The sequence below is a fragment of the Mustelus asterias genome, chromosome 5 (genome assembly GCF_964213995.1).
Source record: "Mustelus asterias chromosome 5, sMusAst1.hap1.1, whole genome shotgun sequence".
In the NCBI taxonomy this organism is placed as follows: Eukaryota; Metazoa; Chordata; class Chondrichthyes; order Carcharhiniformes; family Triakidae; genus Mustelus; species Mustelus asterias.
In genome coordinates, this window is record NC_135805.1 from 86,776,293 (window position 1) to 86,796,517 (window position 20,225).

The following is a 20,225-nucleotide window of genomic DNA, read 5'->3' on the forward strand; positions in this document are numbered from 1 at the left end:
TTTCAGATTGACGTTGACGACTAAGTATATCTTAAGCTAGAATGGTCTCATTAACACAAAGTCCCTTTAAGCACACAAGATCACTGTGGTCAAATACATGCACGCGTTCTGAACCCAAGTTAGTATCTGTGGATTTCTCCTCGGAATCCCCGAGATGATTGTCACTTGAGAGTTTCCAATCTCCACTCCCAAAAACACTCTTTAAAATCTACTCTCACATGCTTTCTCTTCTCAATTTGCATTCCAAATCCAATCCAAATTTTCCAAATGACACTTCTTAGCAAATTTTCCACTCCACTTTTAACAGTGAATCCAGTCTAGGATTTTACAGCCACCCCCCCCCCCCCCCCCCAACCCGCCAAGTCTGCTACCCCACTTTAAATCTGGTTGCTGCAATTGTCCCTTTAACTCAAACACTTTGTTTACTCTTCCTTGAATTCTTCTGAACAATACCTTGGTGTCTGTTCACTTAACACATGTCGTCTTTACGCATTCTTTCTGTCCCTGGTTATCTGGACTGTAACTTGTTCCTTAGGAAGCCTGCATCTTTGCAACTCCCTTATCCTGTGCAGCTTCTCCTGGCAGAGCTGAGAGATGTTCGCTTCTCGATGTCCTGTCCCCAACAGTAATAAACCCAGCTAAAACTAAAACTTAGAAGCATATCAGTCCTTGATGGGCCTCCAGTTGCTAACTGTTGCCCATATACTTCTGCTGGTCTATTTATTCTTCATGCCGTAGCCCTCTCTAAGAACAATAGAATCACATTGGAATTGAAACCAACCCCTATACATACAAACACCTTTGTCCAACACGAATCTAACTATAGGTTTTATCCTTCCAGGCAAAGAAACATTAAATTAGACCCACTTAAGACTATACATTATTTCTAATGTTTACTAATACAAATATAAATACCTTAAAACTACCTTTGCTTTCCGAACATAATAATCCAGAGAATTGAAATTCAAATCCCAACAAGGAACTTTGAGAATTTGAATCTAGTTTTTAAAAAATCTGCAAATAAAAAGACGGTGCATGTAAATATCAGATTTTCACAAAAATCCAACTGTTTCACTAATGGGATGTTGTCAAACTATGTCTGACTCTAACCCCTCATCAATATTATTTGACTCCAACTGCTCTGAAATGACTTAGTAAGTCACTTGGTTGTACCAAACTATTGCAAACAGCACGGCACGGTAGCACAGTGGTTAGCACTGCTGCTTCACAGCTCCAGGGTCCCGGGTTCGATTCCCGGCTCGGGTCGCTGTCTGTGTGGAGTTTGCACATTCTCCTCGTGTCTGCGTGGGTTTCCTCCAGTGCTCCGGTTTCCTCCCACAGTCCAAAGATGTGCGGGTTAGGTTGATTGGCCAGGTTAAAAATTGCCCCTTAGAGTCCTGGGATGCGTAGGTTAGAGGGATTAGCGGGTAAATATGTGGGGATAGGGCCTGGGTGGGATTGTGGTCGGTGCAGACTCGATGGGCCAAATGGCCTCCTTCTGCATTGTAGGGTTTCTATGATTCTATGAGCACCTTCTCCATATAAACTCATTCATCATGTCCCACCACCTTCTCAAAGCAACTAGGGACAGGTTGCAGATGCCAGCCTGACCAGCCATCATGAGAATAGCTACTAATTACAAAAAAAGACCCAGAACGATAATGCTGACTCTGAAGAGGTAATCTTACATAGTCACTATATGATTTATAAGATTTTTTATATACATATAATTTCAACTTTGTGCTACACAGTCCAATAATAGTTCTCCTTTACTTTTATCAGTACTTTCAAGGTGCCAATGCAAACAAATGAATCATACCAAGGACTTTGCTTCTCTTATTTTGGTACAACAGATGTCTAGATTCCATGAAAAATCTTTATGATGTGCTTTGATGCTGAATAACAAAGCCACAGTAGGAAGTAAGGGGAATTTAATAATGATCATTTTTAGCCGTCAAGCAGGGAGAGTTTGGAAAAGAAGAGAGAATAAATAGAATATTTGCACTTCAAACAAATGGGAGTTGAAACTAAAGAAATGCTAATTAACAGTGCTGATAGTTGAGAACAAAGAATAATGTTGCCTACATCTTAACAAAACTTTGTAAAGTATTACATTTCAAGTATATTGCTACAATATGCTCACACCAATAAAGGGGTCCCCTAGTGTTAAAGATGCATAATGCAGGAATGATAACTAAGGAATATTTTTTATTTTGTGCCACTTACGTGTTTCGATAAATTTCCTGTTGTAAGTGAACTAATGCTCAATTGCATTGCAATGGAATATGGGTAAATTCTCCGTCCTTAACAATCTGTGTCCAGTGCCACTGTAATCTCCCTCCAGTGCCACTGTAATCTCCCTCCGGTGCCACTGTAATCTCCCTCCGGTGCCACTGTAATCTCCCTCAGGTGCCACTGTAATCTCCCTCCGGTGCCACTGTAATCTCCCTCAGGTGCCACTGTAATCTCCCTCCGGTGCCACTGCAATCTCCCGCAGTGTCATTTTAATCTCCCACCATTGCCACTGTAATCTCCCTCCAACCCCTCTGCAAATTCCTCCCAGTGTCACTATAATCTCCTCAGGTCCACTGTAACCTCCTCCCAGTGCCACTGTAATCTCCTCCCAGTATCCCTGTAATCTCCTAGTGTCATTGTAACCTCCTCCTTGTGTCACTGTAATATCCTTCCAGTGCCACTGTAACCTCCTCCCAATGCCATTGTAATCTCCCACCATTGCCATCATTTCACTGTCATCTCCCCCAGAGCCACTGTAATCTCATCTTCAATCTCCCAGTGTCACAGTAATATCCCACTGCCACTGTAACTTCTCCCAGTATCACTGTAATCTCCCAGTGCCACTGTACTCACCAGCTAGTGCCACTGTAATCTCCTCCCATTGCCACTGTAATTTTATCCCAGTGCCACTGTAACCTTATAGTGCCGCTGTAATCTCCCTCAGTGCCACTGTAACCTTATAGTGCCGCTGTAATCTCCCTCAGTGCCACTGTAACCTTATAGTGCCGCTGTAATCTCCCTCAGTGCCACTGTAACTTGCTGCCAGTGCCACTGTAACCTCCTCCCGGTGCCACTGAAAACTCCTCCCACTGCCACTGTAATCTCTGCCTCATGCCACTGTAATCTACTCTCAGACCACTGTAATGTCACAGTGACATTGTAATCTCCCCCATGCCACTGTCATCTCTCCCTGGTAGCACTGTAATATCATCCCTGTCGCACTTCAATCTCCCAGTGTCACAGTTATGTCCCAGTGCCACTGCACTCGCCACCCGGTGCCACTGTAATCTCCCAATGATTCTGTAATCTCCTTCCATTGCCACTGAACTTTTCCCAGTGCCGCTGTAATCTTTCAGTGCCACTGTAATCTTACGGTGCCACTATAATCTTACAGTGCCACTGTAATGTCCTCCTGGTGCTTGGAAATACTCAAAAGGTGAAAAGTAATGAAATTGCTCAGAATGTGATCCCTATGATTCTGCCAGCATTGCCTCTGACTGTACCCTCTGGCATTGATCTTATTGGAATTTGCATGGATGGTGGGAGAGTCCCTCATTAAATAAAGAAAAAAGTTGCATTTATAAAGTGCCTTTCATGAAGTATACAGCAGATGGCCACAAGAACCTCTACAGAGTGGCATGTAGGGCCTGTCAACTCCATGACATTAGAAACTTAGGTTTTGTAAAAGTTCCCATCTTTTTGCCAGTTCTCTCCTGGCATGGGGGCATGAGGTAAAAGGTCATAGACTTGCAGCCTGACTACAACCGGGGCAGCACAGTGATATAGTATTTAGTACTGCTGCCTCACAGCGCCTGGGACCCAGGTTCGATTCCTGGCTTGGGGAATCATATGGATTTTGCACATTCTCCCCACGTCGGCGTGGGTTTCGTCTGGGTGCTCTGGTTTCCTCCCACAGTCCAAAGGTGTGCAGCTTAGGTGGATTGGCCATGCTAAATTGCCCCTTAATGTCAGGGGGCTAGATAGGGTAAATGCATGTGTTATGGGGGAGGGCCTGGGTGGGATTGTGGTTGGTGTAGACTCGACGGGCCAAATGGCCTCCTTCTGCACTGTAGGATTCTATGATTCTATAATTGACAACAGCATGAAGCAATGGTGGAACCAAAATCCCAATGGAGTGGTTACATACTTGTCAGATGGTTATATCTATGTCCCAATCTTCAGCCTGGACACTACTACTGAGGAAAGTAAGTTGGGCAGTCATGTTTTGGGTAGACCACACCTTAGGGACTACACTTGGCCAGAGGGTTCAAGCAGATAAAGTTTTTGGTCCTGTTTGCCTCAGGAATTGGATAAAAGACCAGGTTAGACTTAAACATTAGATGCTGAGTAGTGGAAACTAAGAATTGGGTTAAAATAGCAAGTAGTTGTAGAAGGTGTGGTCTACCTTCCTATGATCTGCAAGGTTTTTTATTTAAAAAGACAGCCAAATATTGGTATATTGATCAATAGTGACAAGTGCAACACCAACATTAATGTACTGTGAATGTTGACAGGTCAAGCGTGTCTGAAAAATAGTGGCATTGAAAGTGCAGTTAATGTGTACAAGAGGTGCATTTTGTGCCTCACCATGGTGTCCAAGATTTTTGAGTAGGTTTCATTCACTAATGCATCCTGTTTTTTTCTCAGCCATACCTATCTGAACTGTGTAAATAATACCACCATGTAAAATTCAGTGCTTGCAGAGTGATTAGAGTATCCATTCTGGGAGCTTTGCTCAGTGGCCACATGCCTCTCCCTATTTCACACACTTTACAGTCTCAGCACCAAGGGGCTGGCCATTTCTGTCCTCGAAGTTCATTCCATGATGCAGATGTCCAAATCTAATCCAATGTGGTAAGGAGGAGAATGGGTTTTAACTTAGCCACACTCCACACAGAGAGATCTGAGGAGATGTTGCTTGAGCTGTTTTTGGGCGGTCCATTCAAACTATTCTGGAGGAAGTAGAGGTGTGAAAAGCGTGAAACCGTGAGGCCAGTGTCCAGCTGACACTTCGGTGCCACACTGAGAGGCGAACCTTGATGAAGATGTCTGGGGAAAGCAGGATGTTTCCGGTCAGCGGGGTGGGATGCAGTAAACAATGCTTAAGTGTTGAGTCCAGTAAGAGTTTTAACAACACCAGGTTAAAGTCCAACAGGTTTATTTGGTAGCAAATGCCTGTTGAACTTTAACCTGGTGTTGTTAAAACTCTTTGTCCAACGCCGGCATCTCCACATCATGAGTGTTGAGTGACAGTTATATGAGAAGACGCAGTGTTCAGAAACTATACGCCGCATGGTTGCAGAATCATCGGCCTCAAAAGATGATCAGATGCATGCCAGCTGGGAAGAGAGCATGTGAAGACACCAGAGCGAGACTGATCGCAGGGAAATCCGAATGGAAAATTGACAATGGGGAGACCGCTGCAGAGATTGGCATTAGTCTCTGTGTGACTCTAGCTAGCCTCCTTGTAACGACTGGCTCTCCCTACACCCTCCAAATGAGACATTGCACAATCTGCTTCCCCCTGCCTTCCATTCAACAGGCGTGTTAAGCTCATGTTAAGCAAAGCAAATAAAATTGGATTGAATTTACGGCCCTGAAGAGCTATTTTCTACACACAATGGCCAAACGCTCTGATACCTGTTGGACTCTTCACACGCTCTGTTAAAATACAATAATGTGTGGCAAGCGGCTAACTGCATTTGCGAGGCTCTCCTTGTGCAATTGAAATTCAGGTTTGTATGCCGTATGTTACTCCGTAAGGCGAACGGCACGGAATAAGTTTACAGTTGAGCTGCAGAAATGTTATAAAAGTCAACATTCCGGTAGTGTCGAGGTGGGAACGCAAGGCTACAGACTCGGTTTGCCAGCGGGCTCCACAGAAAGCGGTCGGTGGCAGGGATTTGTTGCCAGTCCTTGGGGACTCGGCAGCAGCATTTGAGTCTGAAAGATGTCAGTCGTGTGGGCACACGTCGCACAGTGTGCAGTGTTAGTGCTCACAGTCAAAAGCCGCTCGAATTGCCCTTTGCACACGACTCACTCTCTGATTAACATATAGCACAGCGGGAAAGAGCCCCTCAGGCAGAGGAGCTTTCAACCCAGCAAGGCAAACTTTACCCGGCCGGAAAGAACCACACGGGAGGAAAGGTTGCCTTCATTTCTCTCAGTGAAATGCTTTATGATTTGAGATGACTTTCAAACAGAGAATCTTCACTGAAGTGATTTAACTCAGTCTAAAGGATATCCGGTTAGTGCTTTCTTAAGTTCCACTGTGCTGCATTATTGCAGTTGGAAATATGGATCAGTTTGTGGATTCAGAAAAAGCTAATCTGATAACTGAAAACAAAGCGAGGATGTACACTCTGCGCCTGAAAAGGTAAGAAAAAAAAGCATAGCGGGCTGTCATTGTTACTGTACAGTTATTATAGCTTGGAATGTGCTTGCATTAAGGAAGGTCACGATGCGTTAATACATTGGCATTCAATGAATCAATTGAAAGGAAATTGCTTTCCGTAGGCTATTTAACTACAATAACCAAATGTATGCGTGTGGAATGTATTTTTCCTGCTATCAGCTATCTCACACAATTGGCGTTTTGCATTTTAAGCACATTAATGTGAAACGAGCTGGTGTTATTACACTGAGGCGATGCTGTTCCGGTTGGCTGTGAGTAAATGTTTGTCTAAGCTCGTTATTCAGTGAATTGGGTAAATGTTTAGCAAATAACGCGGGTATCCAGGTAAACGTGATGGAACCATCACAAATGGTTAGGTTTGGAGTAAAATGATGAGGGCTGGACTTTTAATCGGCTCACCGAAGAGCTGCAGCCCTGTAGGTTTGTAGGAGGCGCATTTAAATTCTGGTGCCATCGCTTTCCCTACTTTTGATTTTGTTGGATTAAATATAGTTCGAGAGGGAATCTGCTGGGCAGATTTTGGAGCCAGTTGATGTATCTTCCCGGTGGCGTTATCACACCCTGCAGTCTACACTGGTGCGCAAGCGGGAGGGAGAATGTGGCCAATTCGGTTACTGCGTTTGTAATCGTGATTATTATCTATGGTAGGCTGTGGGGAATATGCACATGGGTTTATGTTGGCTGTTATCTTTTATATAATTAGTGTACACTAAATACTGTACTTGGACATTTGTTTTAATTCAGCTTGGGCACACATTTTACATGTTACACTTTATGGTTACACGTTCAAAGGGCTTTTGAAGCAAATGCAGATTTCCAGCTGGGTTTCAATGTTTGTATTGTCACTGAGCTAAAAATCCACACTCAGAATAGACCCCCGCAAGAGCAGTTTGTGTGAAGAAAATCATTTTCACGCCTGGTTTCATTTCAGACAATCTGTGATTAATAGCTCGGGGAACTGATCGTTCACCAGATAATGTAAAAGGCAATACTAATGATTGATGCTATTTTTTAAGAAAGATTTTAGAAATTCGTTCACCATTTATTAAAATATTTATTTTAAACGCCCACACTTTGTTTCCCATCTGTTATCGTGGTTTATTTGATAACTTTTGACTGAAACGTTTGCTTTTGAAAGGCAGAAACTGCCACAAATATCCCATTACTTTCAAAATATTCCACATCCATACACAAATCAGTTAAACGGAGCGTTGAAAAGCTGGACCACAATTTCAACTGCATCTGATAAGAGCAAGATTTATAAAACACGATGTGAAAACAAATATATGTTGTATGAATTGAATCACAGAACAGCATTTCAACAATAAATATGTAGGACTTCCCTCAGTGCGTAAAGTTGTAGAAGTAACGTTTCACCACTGCATTGTGACAGCAGTTTGAATAAAGATAGTTTTTCTTAAACTTGACACACAAGAAATCATTCCACATGTCACAGTGATGTCGAAGAATTATTCATGCATAGGGCCAATTTCTACATAGGAAACGATTGGTTATAGCCTATGCTTTCAAATATTTAATAAATACGCCACGCCATTTGCCAAATAAATAGAAACAGAAAATGCTGGAAAGACTCTGCAGGTCTGGCAGCATCTGTGGAGAGAGAAACAGAGTTGACATTTCCGGTCTATGTGACCAGTCTACATTTGCCAAACTTGCCTTCACTCATAGTTTACCGGCGAGCGAGCAGTGTATTTTATCCAGTGTATTAAGTTTAAAACATTGGGCAAGATTTTTTAAAAATCAGCTGAACACACTGCACACTTCATAATGGACTAAAATATTTTCAGTGGCTTATGGTAATTATGGTAATACCAATTCTGCAACACTGGCCATTGTAATTGTAGCATCGTGGATAGTAATCATTGATTAATTTAGTCTTTGAATGCGGTAGATTACTCTAAATACTTCCGTGAATCGTTGTCAACATTCCAGAGCCGCAGGGACGCTTTCTTGGTCTCGGCACTCACCTATACTTTATTCCTCACCTGGACCACACCCGTTGGGCACCACAGGGGCTGGGGTGCATTATCGACCCCGATAGTCACATTATGATTTAATGTTTTAAGTTTCCTTTGTACTTTGGTTCTGTTCGGGCTGTTCCCCTTCCTTTTGGGGAGCTGCCCCTTTTACTTTGTCCCTGAGTTGGTTTATTTGTTTTGCCCTAAAAGAAACCTGGACCACTAATGAAATTCAAACAGGTTTGTAGAAAGAGCACCTACCACGTATCACCTCTGGGTTTGTCTTGATTACCTACTCAGTCCGGGACAGTTCCGTCAATTCAACCAGATTTGTCTAATTGGCGCGCTCCAGAGCTAGAAATGTATACGCTTAATATAGACTTCTAACGAACTCGGGAAAGGACGCAACACTTGAACTGTAAAATAGACCTAAGCTGTTGCGTGAAATCAGCCGTATCGGGGCTGGGGGACAAATCAATAACTAATTTATCTGGCATAATGCTCTTGTGAAATTGGTGGATCACGTCTCTGTATTGTAAATAAATGCAATGTAATTACATTAAGAAATAACACTGATAGTTCTTTTAAATATGTCCCAATATTAAATCTTTAAGAATTGGAAACACTGCACGAAGTTGAGATACCCACTAGCAAATGATCAAATGATATTCGAAGAATAACACATTTTTTATTCTTATATTACCCAATCAATGCAGGTTAATAATTATTGGCCTGCTGTCTGTTGTGTGAAGATTGGACTTGTTTCTATTGCGACGGTTTGGCTATTAGCTTTCCCCTCCACCACCACCAACCCAAAATAACACTTCGAGATCACAAATCATTTCAGATTCCGAGAAATGGGACGAAAGCTTAATTAGGAGATAGGAGATCGAAGCTGCAGATATATTACAGCACAGGCATGAGATGAACTGATCTGTCGAGAAAGGAAACATTCTAATGGCGAGTTTGAATTTACTAGTTAAATGCAGAGGATCATTTTTCTTGCCTTCTGCAAATAATTTTGTATAAAATAAGTATTTTCCATTGGTCGGCCATAAAGTCTGCTTATCCGCCGGATTCCAAAATTACAATGTGGCATTCATCCTTAAATCCAAAGGATCTTGAAAATGATCAGCATTTTCTAAGTGGGAATTACTGGTGGTAAGCAAAAGCACATTTGTATTCAATAAGAAATCTTAGCCACAAGGAAGACGTTAACACGTCAACACATAAACTATTGAAAACCAGACCAGACAAAAAGGGATGCAATTGCAACCGGAGAATCGTCATTGTTTAACAGGGGGGGAAAAAACCTTTTCCGGATGATATTCCAAAGGATATCAAAATTCAGCAAGAGTATTTCTTATCAATCGTCCCAGTAACCTAAAGGTCATTTACTAAAAACAGCTGCATAAAAAATTGTACCTGGAATTGCTTTTGTTTCAAAAAGGAGTATTTGAAAATAATTGAAACGCTGAACCTTGTGAAGCGAACTGAATCCACCCAAAATACTAAGTCACCTGACTTAATGTGTTTATGAATTTCAAACGTCGGGTTACTGCATTACTGACTGTCTGACTTGGAGGTAGGCCCCAGAAATCAGAATAATCGTATTTTCCGAGTTATGGATTGGGTCAGATTGTATCTTCTAATACTAAAAGCCTGTATTTGGAATATTGCAGCACTGTACAACATCTATCAGCATTAAATATGCATTTCATTTGCACTGTAAAATTATCCATTATTAATTTGTAATGTAAAATTATCACTCAATTTACAAATTCCTTATTTGCTTTGCTGAAACTGTTGTTCAGCTATATCATTAAATACATAAGCTTGCCATTGAAAAAATACATTTCAAAATATATACAGAACAAATTAGAATTTCACCTAGAGCGGAAACATTTTGAGTATTATCAAGGTATCTAGGTGCAAACAATATATAGCCCTGTGCCCAATAGTTATCTGCTATCCCATATCCTTACTGTGATGATGTTGTAGAACATGCATTCATGAAGAATAGGAACCACAATCTCCCACAGTAATCTGGAGAACAAAAATATATGCTTGGCACTTCATTAATCCAATGGAACCCAACAGCATAGGAAGCTTCTTCACAAACTGGAACTCTTCAAAATACACACAAGGCACCATTTGTGATTCACAAAGTTAAGGAACAGTAACAACGTAGATTAGATTTAATCGTTTATACCATGATAGCACTAAGTGCTCAGAATGGTTCCAGCTTCAGTTTGGCACCTTCTCTCCCGATTTGGTGAAGTATTTTCTTACAGTTCTACAAGGTTTCCTTTCAGTAGTTTTTACTCTCTTTAGCTGCCAGTCTGCATTTTATACGCTCATACTAAAATTACTCATTTAGCTATATAGTATGTTAATGCTAAATGGGTGGATCAGAGAAGACACACAAATGATGATTTTCAGAGATTAAACTTTGAATGTTGATAAAAGAGTACAGCCATAAACAAATGGTTATATTTGTTTATAGTAACAATAAGTAGTGGCACAGTGGTTAGCACTGCTGCCTCACAGCGCCAGGGACCTGTGTTCGATTCCCGGCTGAGGTCACTGTCTATGTGGACTTTGCACGTTCTCCCCGTGTCTGTGTGGGTTTCCTCCCACAGTCCAAAGATGTGCACATTAGGTGGATTGGTCATGCTAAATTCTCCTTTATTGTACCCGAAAAGGTGCCAGAGTGTGGCGACTGGGGGATTTTCACAGTAACTTCATTGCAGTGTCAATGTACGCCTACTTGTGACTAATAAATAAACTTCAAAAACTTGAAAATGGGATTCTACACATATTCTTAGCTTGCACAAAAACTGCGTGGCAAACTTGAATGTGAAGATGATTGCCAAGGAAACAAACTGGTACTGAGTCACCCAGACTGCAGTGTTTCTTTTCTGTTCGGTGGTTTCTCAATGGGGTGAGCGACCATGGATGCAAAGGATAGTCCTGGTCACTGAACAATTCCATCCAATGTTTCTTCTTCTTAAAATAACATTGACTTCATTGTGTGGAAGTCAACTGTGCCAGTGTATCCACTTTTGAGGTAATGGTCATTGACATATATAATGACATTTCTGTAGTTAGGTACCGCCTGAAAAATAATTGAATGCAAAACCTATTAGTTGACGTAGGCCATAGGATTGATGAGAGGAATACTGATACGCACAAGGGTGCGCAGTGCATGGCACTACCCTGCATTTGAAGGGGATCCACTTCTCAGAGAATTCTCTGCTCAGCTTCTTTCCACAAGAACAGAAATAAAGGCGTTGTTTCATTCAAAAATAGCATTTGTTTACTGGTTGGTACAGGGGTGCACTGTAAATTGCCTCATGTTACCGATGTTTCCCTTTAGAAGCTTAGAAGGATGACATGAGAGCTTCATGCTGTGGTAATCTTCCCTTTTAAAGTAAGAGTTGAACTTGTTCCTGATATTGTCAGCAGTTAGCTTGCAGCAGGTGGTACTGTTTTAGAGTGACCCTTGTGAAACAGAAACAGTATGCACAATGTATCCTCAGATACATCCAATAAATTCTGGAGTGATCTATGAATGCAGTGATGGGTGCAGACGAAATGTGGTAGCATCTGTATTTAGGCATTCATGAGCTCCTTCTGATCACAATGATGCAACATGTTTAGAAGTCCAAAGGAATATTGATCCCCACCACTTCTAGGATGAAAACATCATTAGCAATCAAGAATAATGAAACTCATTTGCTTTAAAAAGTGCCAGATTCTTCACTGCTGGATAACTTTGAAAAATCAACTAATGTGTGCATTAATAAACGTAAAAGAAGCCAAAAAAAAATCACAGAAACCTTACAACCTTACAAGCACTAAAAACTATGAATTAGCTTAACAGCAGGCCAGATCCCAAGTCCTCCTTTTGCAGGATTCATACAGGTATGAATAGAACCCACAGTTGGATGATTTCACATGGGCCAGTTTTATTTCCATCGTATGACCTTCAGTTTAATGTACCAGCTAACATATGATATTGGACATGCCACTGCTCACCATAGCTGAGCAGATTTTCAGATGTAACTTAAGAGGAAATCCAATTTATGTTAACATTTCTTTACTTATCAACGATATAGTGATGGCAAATATATTTGTTTTTGATATCATTATAATTATCTCCAGTGTCTTCCTTTCCTCTGTCAATCCTCATGTTAACTTTCATATACAGATTGAAAATCTACATGTCCCTCTTTACGCTTAGATTTTTTGTACTTTAATTTTCTGCCACATCTAATGCTCCTTCATGATTTGAATTTCGTACTCCCTTGCACTTTGGCAATTTTGTGCAAAAATATTACAATTCCAAAACCTTCCAGATTATCTATTCAGAATATGCAATATTTCAATGTGGATTCATTGCCAAAAAGGGTAAAATGGTAATGTTTAAAATGCTTCAATAACTAACTGGTAAAATGCTAGCTAGTAGTTGAACTGCCTTTCAGATAGTTGAATCTGCTGGGTGGGATTTGATAAACTGAATGTTTCCTGTTTGTAGCTCTTAATCATTTTGCAATTTCCATTAAGGAGCACTGTGCACATGAGTTGGATGTAGAAATTCTGAACGAATGAACTTTTAAATGGATCCAAGCACCAACAATCCAAAAAGAAGAGTCCATTTTATTGAGACAAATTAATGTTCTGCAGTTGTAAGATCATAATTGTGGATAATCATAATCAAATTGCTGCAGATACACAAATTGAACGATCATTTTAAATAATATCTCCAAATGCATTGCAGATAAAAGGAACAAAACCTGCAAATGTGAAATGCAAAATATCCATCAGCATTGGAAAGGAAAGAGGGAAGGTAAATATATCAGTGGAAACCATTCATCCGAACAGAACTGAGTTTTGATTAACGAGTGAAATTCTGTGATGTGATTCAAATTAATAACTGGAAAATTGGGTGTGCTGTAAATCGACCATGCAGATCCCTATGTCCAATTCTTCAACCCATGACCCTTCAAATATGGCTCTGTGTGAGGAGCAGAAGTCCATAACACATACCCTAAGGGTTTCAAAGTGAAACATTAAACGTTTTCCTTCTGATACTTTTTATCTGTTGGTATTTTCAGCATTGCATCTCATTGTCTTCATTTTCCATTCCTGGCTGGTAGCCTTCTATCTTGTAAGATGATGGTTAGTGCCGCAATGTTAACTCTGTGGTTAAGCCTCATCTGGTGTGACTCAGGGGCCTCACTCCAGCATGGCAGTCTCTGCTCCATTTGCTGACAATGGGTTGAGAAGGTGCATGATTCACTGCCCTCTATTTTCTCTGGGCCCTCTGCTCGGCTAGCTGAGCTTTCCGCTCGCCTCTTCCAATAGTCAGCCTCCAGGGGTCACCAACATCAGCAACTGTCTCCCAGTTTTCAGTGTCATTTCATAGCTTGCTTGCAGGTGTCCTTATAGTGGATGAATGGACACGCAGGAGGCCGTGACTCAGTGGCCAATTCACTGCACAGAAGGCCTTTGGGTACATGGCTATCATCCATCTGATGAAAAAGGCCAAGACAGCGTAGGCATTGTTAGCTTGGCAATGAATATATACTGATGGAATTAATACACTTTAGGATCTCTGAGTTGGTGACTTTGTCCTGCCAAGAAGTACCAAGGATACGTCTGAGACAGCGAAGATGGAAACTGTTCAGCATTTTGTCCTGCTCTGCATATGCTGTCCGGATCTCACCACTGTAGAGAGAGTATGCTGAGGGCGCAGGCTTGGTAGACTTGCAGTTTGGTGTTCTCAGTCAGGTTGCTGTTGTTCCACACTCTCTGACACAGCTTGGACATACCAGCCTCAGCTTTTGCGAAGCAATTGTTAATTTTAGCATCAAGTGACAGATTGCTGGTGATTGTGAAACCTAGATATGTGAAGCTATCAACAATCTCTAGCATCAGAGTGTGGTGCTGAGGACAGAGGAGTGGGGGTGATTAGAGATGTGGGAAAGCATACAAAGCCTCAATAGAGCCGAAGTGGCCTGAATGTCTTCTGTTAAATGATTGTGCCCCTCTTCCACTTGTTAAATTCTTTATTTACATCTGTCTCCTTCGCCCCATTGATGCTGTTTCAAAGGGCCATGCTGCTTGCTCCCTGAAGCTCCTTGCTGCTCTCTAACACACAGACACACACATACTTTTCCCTGGCTCCCCTCCCTTGACAGACATACCCAGAATCCCCTCTCTCCAACCAATCCTGAACACCTTAGTCTGTGTTTTTCTTGCAGTTGCCAGACTGAGAAGGTATGTCAATTGTTGATCTTCCAGTCCTGAAACCACATTGAGATTCAGGGTAGATGGATTCAGCCAGGATCTGCAGACTGACAAGAAAAACATGGGCAAATACTTCTCCCATGATGCTGAGCAGGGAGATGCTTCAATAGTTGTTGCAATTGCTGTGATTGTCCTTGTTCTTGTACAAAGCCACAATCTTCACATGTATATCCTGGCATGCTGCTCGTTCCCTCCAGTGGAGACGGAGATGTTTGCGCAGATGTTGCAGGAGCGCTGGTATCCCATGCTTGATGAGTTCAGGCAGCATAACATCAGCACCCAGAGCTTTGCCCATGGTAATTGTGTCAGTAACTTTGTGATGCTTCATTACTGTGGGTTTATTATCTAGCTGTGCCATGGCAGGCAGGCTATCTATGGTGTCTAGACATTCCTTGGTGACAGTCTTCTCCCTGGTGTACTACACAAGGTTGTCTTCCACCCATCTCTCCAAACAGTTTATTTCTGTTTGTGACATCTCTTGTTGCTTTTTTGAACCTTTCATACATGTCCCTTGCATTCCGTGTCAAAGAACATCTGGATATTCTGGCAGAGTTGTAACCAATATACTGCCTAGCAGTCTGCTGGACTTCACTTTGAGCAGCTCTTAATCATAGAATCGTAGAAAACCCTACAGAGCAGAACGAGGCCTTTCATCCCATCGAGTCTGCACTAACAACAATCCCATCTAAGCCCTATCTCTGTAACCCCCATATTTACCCTGCTAATCCCTCTAACCTACGCATCCTGGGACACTAAGGGATAATTTAGCATGGCCAATCAACCTAACCCACACATCTTTCGGACTGTGGGAGGAAACCGGAGCACCGGGAGGAAACCCACGCAGACACAGGGAGAATGTGCAAACTCCACACAGACAGTGACCCAAGCCAGGAATCGAACCCAGGTCCCTTGAGCTGTGAGGCAGCAGTGCTAACCACTGTGCCATCATGCGTAATGTATTCAGAGTTTTCTTGCTCTCTCTCATTAATGAGAGCGGACTAGTTGGCTTCATTAACACGTTCCATCACACTGATGTTGGCCTCAAAACAATGAGTACTTTTTTGCTATTGCTTTTCGTTTGTTGAGAATGCAATATTGTAGATGGTGTCTCAAAGTCGGTTCTATTTCATTTCTCTCCCCGGTAAGGAAATTCTGTGGAGCGCCTGTTCAATTGAGTCATAGAACTGTTGTTTTTTTAATCTGAGTAGACAGTATGACTGATGTTGATGCGAGGATGGCATTTCTGCTTTGAATGAAAAGGCATCAGGGTTGCAGCCTCAACCTGTCCCCCCCACAGGGAGTGATCCGTATCTCAGTCAGTCCTGTGGCAGCTGTGTGAGTTGAGAATGCTGTTCAGAGAGTCACGATTGCTGATGATCAGATCCAGCTAGTTCCAATGCCCTGATCTTGGATGTCTCCAGAACACCTTCTAGCATGTTTTTTTTTTCTGAAAGAAGGTGTTAGATGCGCAAAGCTCATTGTAGCGGCAATGAAGCAGCATGAATTAAGTTTGGAGCACTAAATGGCGGGGGGATTCTATTCTACAAGGACTTCATTTCCTTTAGCGCCTGACCCATTCTCCAACCTCTTTTCCCTTAGGTAGGGTGAAGCCCTCACACATGTTAGGTGGCTTCATGCAAATGAGATAATTATATAATGGTGCCATGGTTGAGGGAAAATATTGGCCAGGAAAAATTCCCTTTCCCTTCTTTGAAATAGGGTCACAGGATCTTTGTATCTCCTGGAGAGAATATACAAGGCCTGGGATTAACAACTCGCCCAAAAGATGGCCCTGCCAGCAATGCAATACCCACTCAATGCTGCACTAAATCCTAAATAAATTGGGACTTCCTAAGGCTCAAAAAGAGAGATCTAGAGGAGAGGGAGAAAGTTATATAAGAGAATAGAGAAAATGTATGCAAAACAATGCTTCCAGATGTGCCAAATAGCAAAACAGGCGGGCACATCATTGAGTGGAATTGAAGGTAATCTTGTGACCTTGTTTGATAGGTAGAAGATAAAGAGAAAGGATAAAGTCAAAGTTCTTTGATCAGCAGAGCTAGATAGTGACAAGAACATCCCACTAAACAACTCTTCCCATTTGGACCTAATTCATCCTTTGCATCCTTGCCGGTAAACATTTAATAATCTGCTACTGATTTAGTTTATCAATTAGTTTCTCAAGCCATATTTTATGAAAGTTTTTAATCTAAACAAATAATCCAATGTCATCAGACTATATGCAATGCTGCAATCACAAATTTTAATTTATATGCCTACATTTTAACTGTGAGCTGTTAATCTATGTATAAATTCTCCCAAAGAATAAATTCCCTAAGTGGTTTGATATAGAATTGTACAGACTAAGAAGGGCCCCAAACTCAATTCCTGATCAAGGCTAAATTAACTGATCCTATCTGGGATATGGCAGGGACTGCTGAAACTGGTCTCAATGTTCCTGGACTAGGACGGGTAAACTCAATAAAATTCTGCTGGGCTCCAAGTCCTGACTGATATCCTCTGATCCCTGCTGGTCATTACGAGTGTACAAGGGCAAATGCAGATAGGATTAGATCCTCCTTTCATCAAGTAGGCTTCTGACAATCTGAATTAAACATGAATTTTAATGTATGGAAACCTATGGGCGGCATGGTGGTGCAGAGGTTAGCACTGCTGTCTCTTAGCGCCAGGGACCTGAGTTCGATTCTGTCCTTGGGTGTGGCGTTTGCACGTTTTCCCCATGTCTGTGTGGGTTTCCTCTGGGTGCTCAGGTTTCCTCCCGCACTCCAGAGATCTGCAGGTTAGCTGGATTGGCCATGCTAAATTGCACCTTAGTGTCAGAGGGATTAGCAGGGTAAATATGTGGGGTTATGGGGATAGGACCTGGGTGGGATTGTTGTTGGTGCAGACTCGATGGGCTGAATGGCCTCTTTCTGCAGAATAGGGATTCTATGATGTACCTCAGTTCTTGAAATGCAATCCTAGTGCATGTAGCCCTGTGCCGGGAGCTATAAAGATGAGTCATCAATAATTGTTTCATGTACCGGAATACCAGTGCAAGTCATTACTTTTAAGAAAGGGTGGGAATGATGAAAGAAAGAGAATATTGAGATTTGAAGAAAATATCAAAACTATTAGAGTTCATGTCTTTGAAGTCTGTATCAGATGGAATTTTCCAAAAAAATGGCAAAGGCCGTGACTCTCCAGTCCTCGTCAGCGGCTAGGATTCTCCAGTCCTCGTTCACGGCTGGGATTCTCCAGTCCCACTGCCGTGAATGGAGATTTGGCTGAGTGCCAAATTCTTCATTCTCACTGGCAGAAGTGGCTTGTCCAGCATTGGAGAATTCTAGCCAAAGTGCCAAAGGTTCTGATAGAAAACCGTATATTTCTTCCCAGAAACACATCCAGGTTTTCATTACAAATCGACTGAAACTTTGTCAAAAGGGGACATGTTTTGTGCCATCGTTCTGGCAGGGTGGAGTCTGATGGAGCCCACAAGGCCAGTTCCACAAAGATCAGGGTGCCCCAGTCTCAAAGTGAAGTTAAAGGCCCCGTGCAACCGCGCACCACCCCCTCCCCGCCCCCAGGATTTTGGGACCACTGGCAAACAAGACACACCGAAGGCAAACCCCTTCCACCACTCAGTGGTCGGGTCACCCCTCACCCCCACCACCATCAGCATGCAGGCATCAGGGTGATCTAACCCCCACCCACCTTCACCGGCGTCAGTGGCCAACCTCCCCATTCTCAGTGTCCATAAACCCCCAACAGCCATGCAGGCACAACCTTCCCCCTCACCATCAAGGCTGTGCCCTCAGCCCCTCACTAGACTCCTTATACACCTATGACTGTGTGGCCAAATTCCTCTCCAACTCGATTTTCAGGTTTGCTGATGAAGCCACCGTAGTGGGTTGGATTTCAAACAATGACGAGACGGAGCACAGGAATGAGATAGAGAATCTGGTGAACAGGTGCGACGACAATAATCTCTCTCTCAATGTCAACAAAACGAAGGAGATAGTCATTGACTTCAGGAAGCATAGTGGAGAACATCTGTGGGGATGAAGTAGAAATGGTCAAGAGCTTCAAGTTTTTAGATGTCCAGATCACCAACAACCTGTCCTGGTCCCTCCATGCCGACAATCTAGTTAAAAAAGCCCACCAACATCTCGACTTTCTCAGAAGACTAAGGCAATTTGGCATGTCCGCTACAACTGTCTCCAACTTTTACAGATGTACCATAGAAAGCATTCTTTCTGGTTGGATCACAGCTTGGTATGGATCCTCTCCCTCCAAATTGCAAGAAACTACAAAGGGTTGCAAACAAAGCCCAGTCCATCACTCAAATCAGTTTCCCACCCATTGGCACTGTCTACACCTCCCGCTGCCTCGGAAAAGCAGCCAGCATAATTAAGGACCCCATGCACCCTGGACACTGGACATACACTCTTCCACCTTCTTACGCTGGGAAAAAAATACAAAAGTTTGAGGATACTTACCAACAGACTCAAGAACAGTTTCTTCCCTGCTACCATCAGACTTTTGAATGGACCTACCTCATATTAAGTTGATCCTTCTTTACACCCTAGCTATGACTATAACACTACATTCTGCACGCTCTCCTTTCCTTCTTATGCACGCAAGAAACAATACTTTTCGCTAATACATGTGACAATAAATAAAATCAGTAAATGTTCTGAATAGATTTTTAAAAGATATTTTCAGTTAATGTCAGGTTATTAAACATTCTTATTAAAATACTTTTTTGTGATAAACTTATTTTCAACTATATTAATAATACTAAAAATTAAATACATCAATTAATATTTTTATTACAATCTAAAGTGGTGCCTGATAACTATGGTTCAACAAAGATTTTACAAGTATGTTGGAAAAGAAACTTGAAGCACTAGATCAATTCAGAAAACCGACGCAATTGTGTCTGGATTGCTACTAGTAAGAAGTCTCACAACACCAGGTTAAAGTCCAACAGGTTTATTTGGTAGCAAATGCCACTAACATTTGGAGTGCTGCTCTTTCATCAGGTGGAGTGGGAGATGTGCTCACAAACAGGGCATACAGAGACACAAACTCAATTTACAGAATAATGATTGGAATGCTAATCAAGCTAATCAATACTAATACAGCTAATCAAGTCTTAAAGGTACAGACAATATGAGTGGAGAGAGCATTAAGCACAGGTTAAAGAGATGTGCATTGTCTCCAGACAGGACAGCTAGTGAGATTTTGCAAGAGCAGGCAAGTTGTGGGGGTTACAGATAGTGTGACATGAACCCAATATCCCGGTTGAGGCTGTCCTCATGTGTGCGGAACTTGGCTATCAGTTTCTGCTCAGCGACGCTGCGGTGTCGTGAGTCGTGAAGGCCGCCTTGGAGAATGCTTACCTGAAGATCAGAGGCTGAATGCCCGTGACCGCTGGAGTGCTCCCCAACAGGAAGAGGACAGTCTTGCCAGGTGATTGTCGAGCGGTGTTCATTCAT

At 42.2% G+C, this 20,225-nt stretch overlaps 1 protein-coding gene across 1 annotated transcript in view; it reads left to right on the forward strand.

Annotated features, from left to right (window-relative positions):
• The first annotated feature begins 6,069 nt into the window (after positions 1-6,069).
• The window catches only part of slc30a2 (solute carrier family 30 member 2), a 77,425-nt gene continuing 63,269 nt past the window's right edge, over positions 6,070-20,225 (forward strand). Inside the window, exon 1 of the mRNA XM_078213735.1 lies at positions 6,070-6,391. Within this exon, the coding sequence (XP_078069861.1) occupies positions 6,312-6,391 (80 nt within the window). The 5' untranslated portion in view covers positions 6,070-6,311. The remainder of the gene's footprint in view (positions 6,392-20,225) is intronic.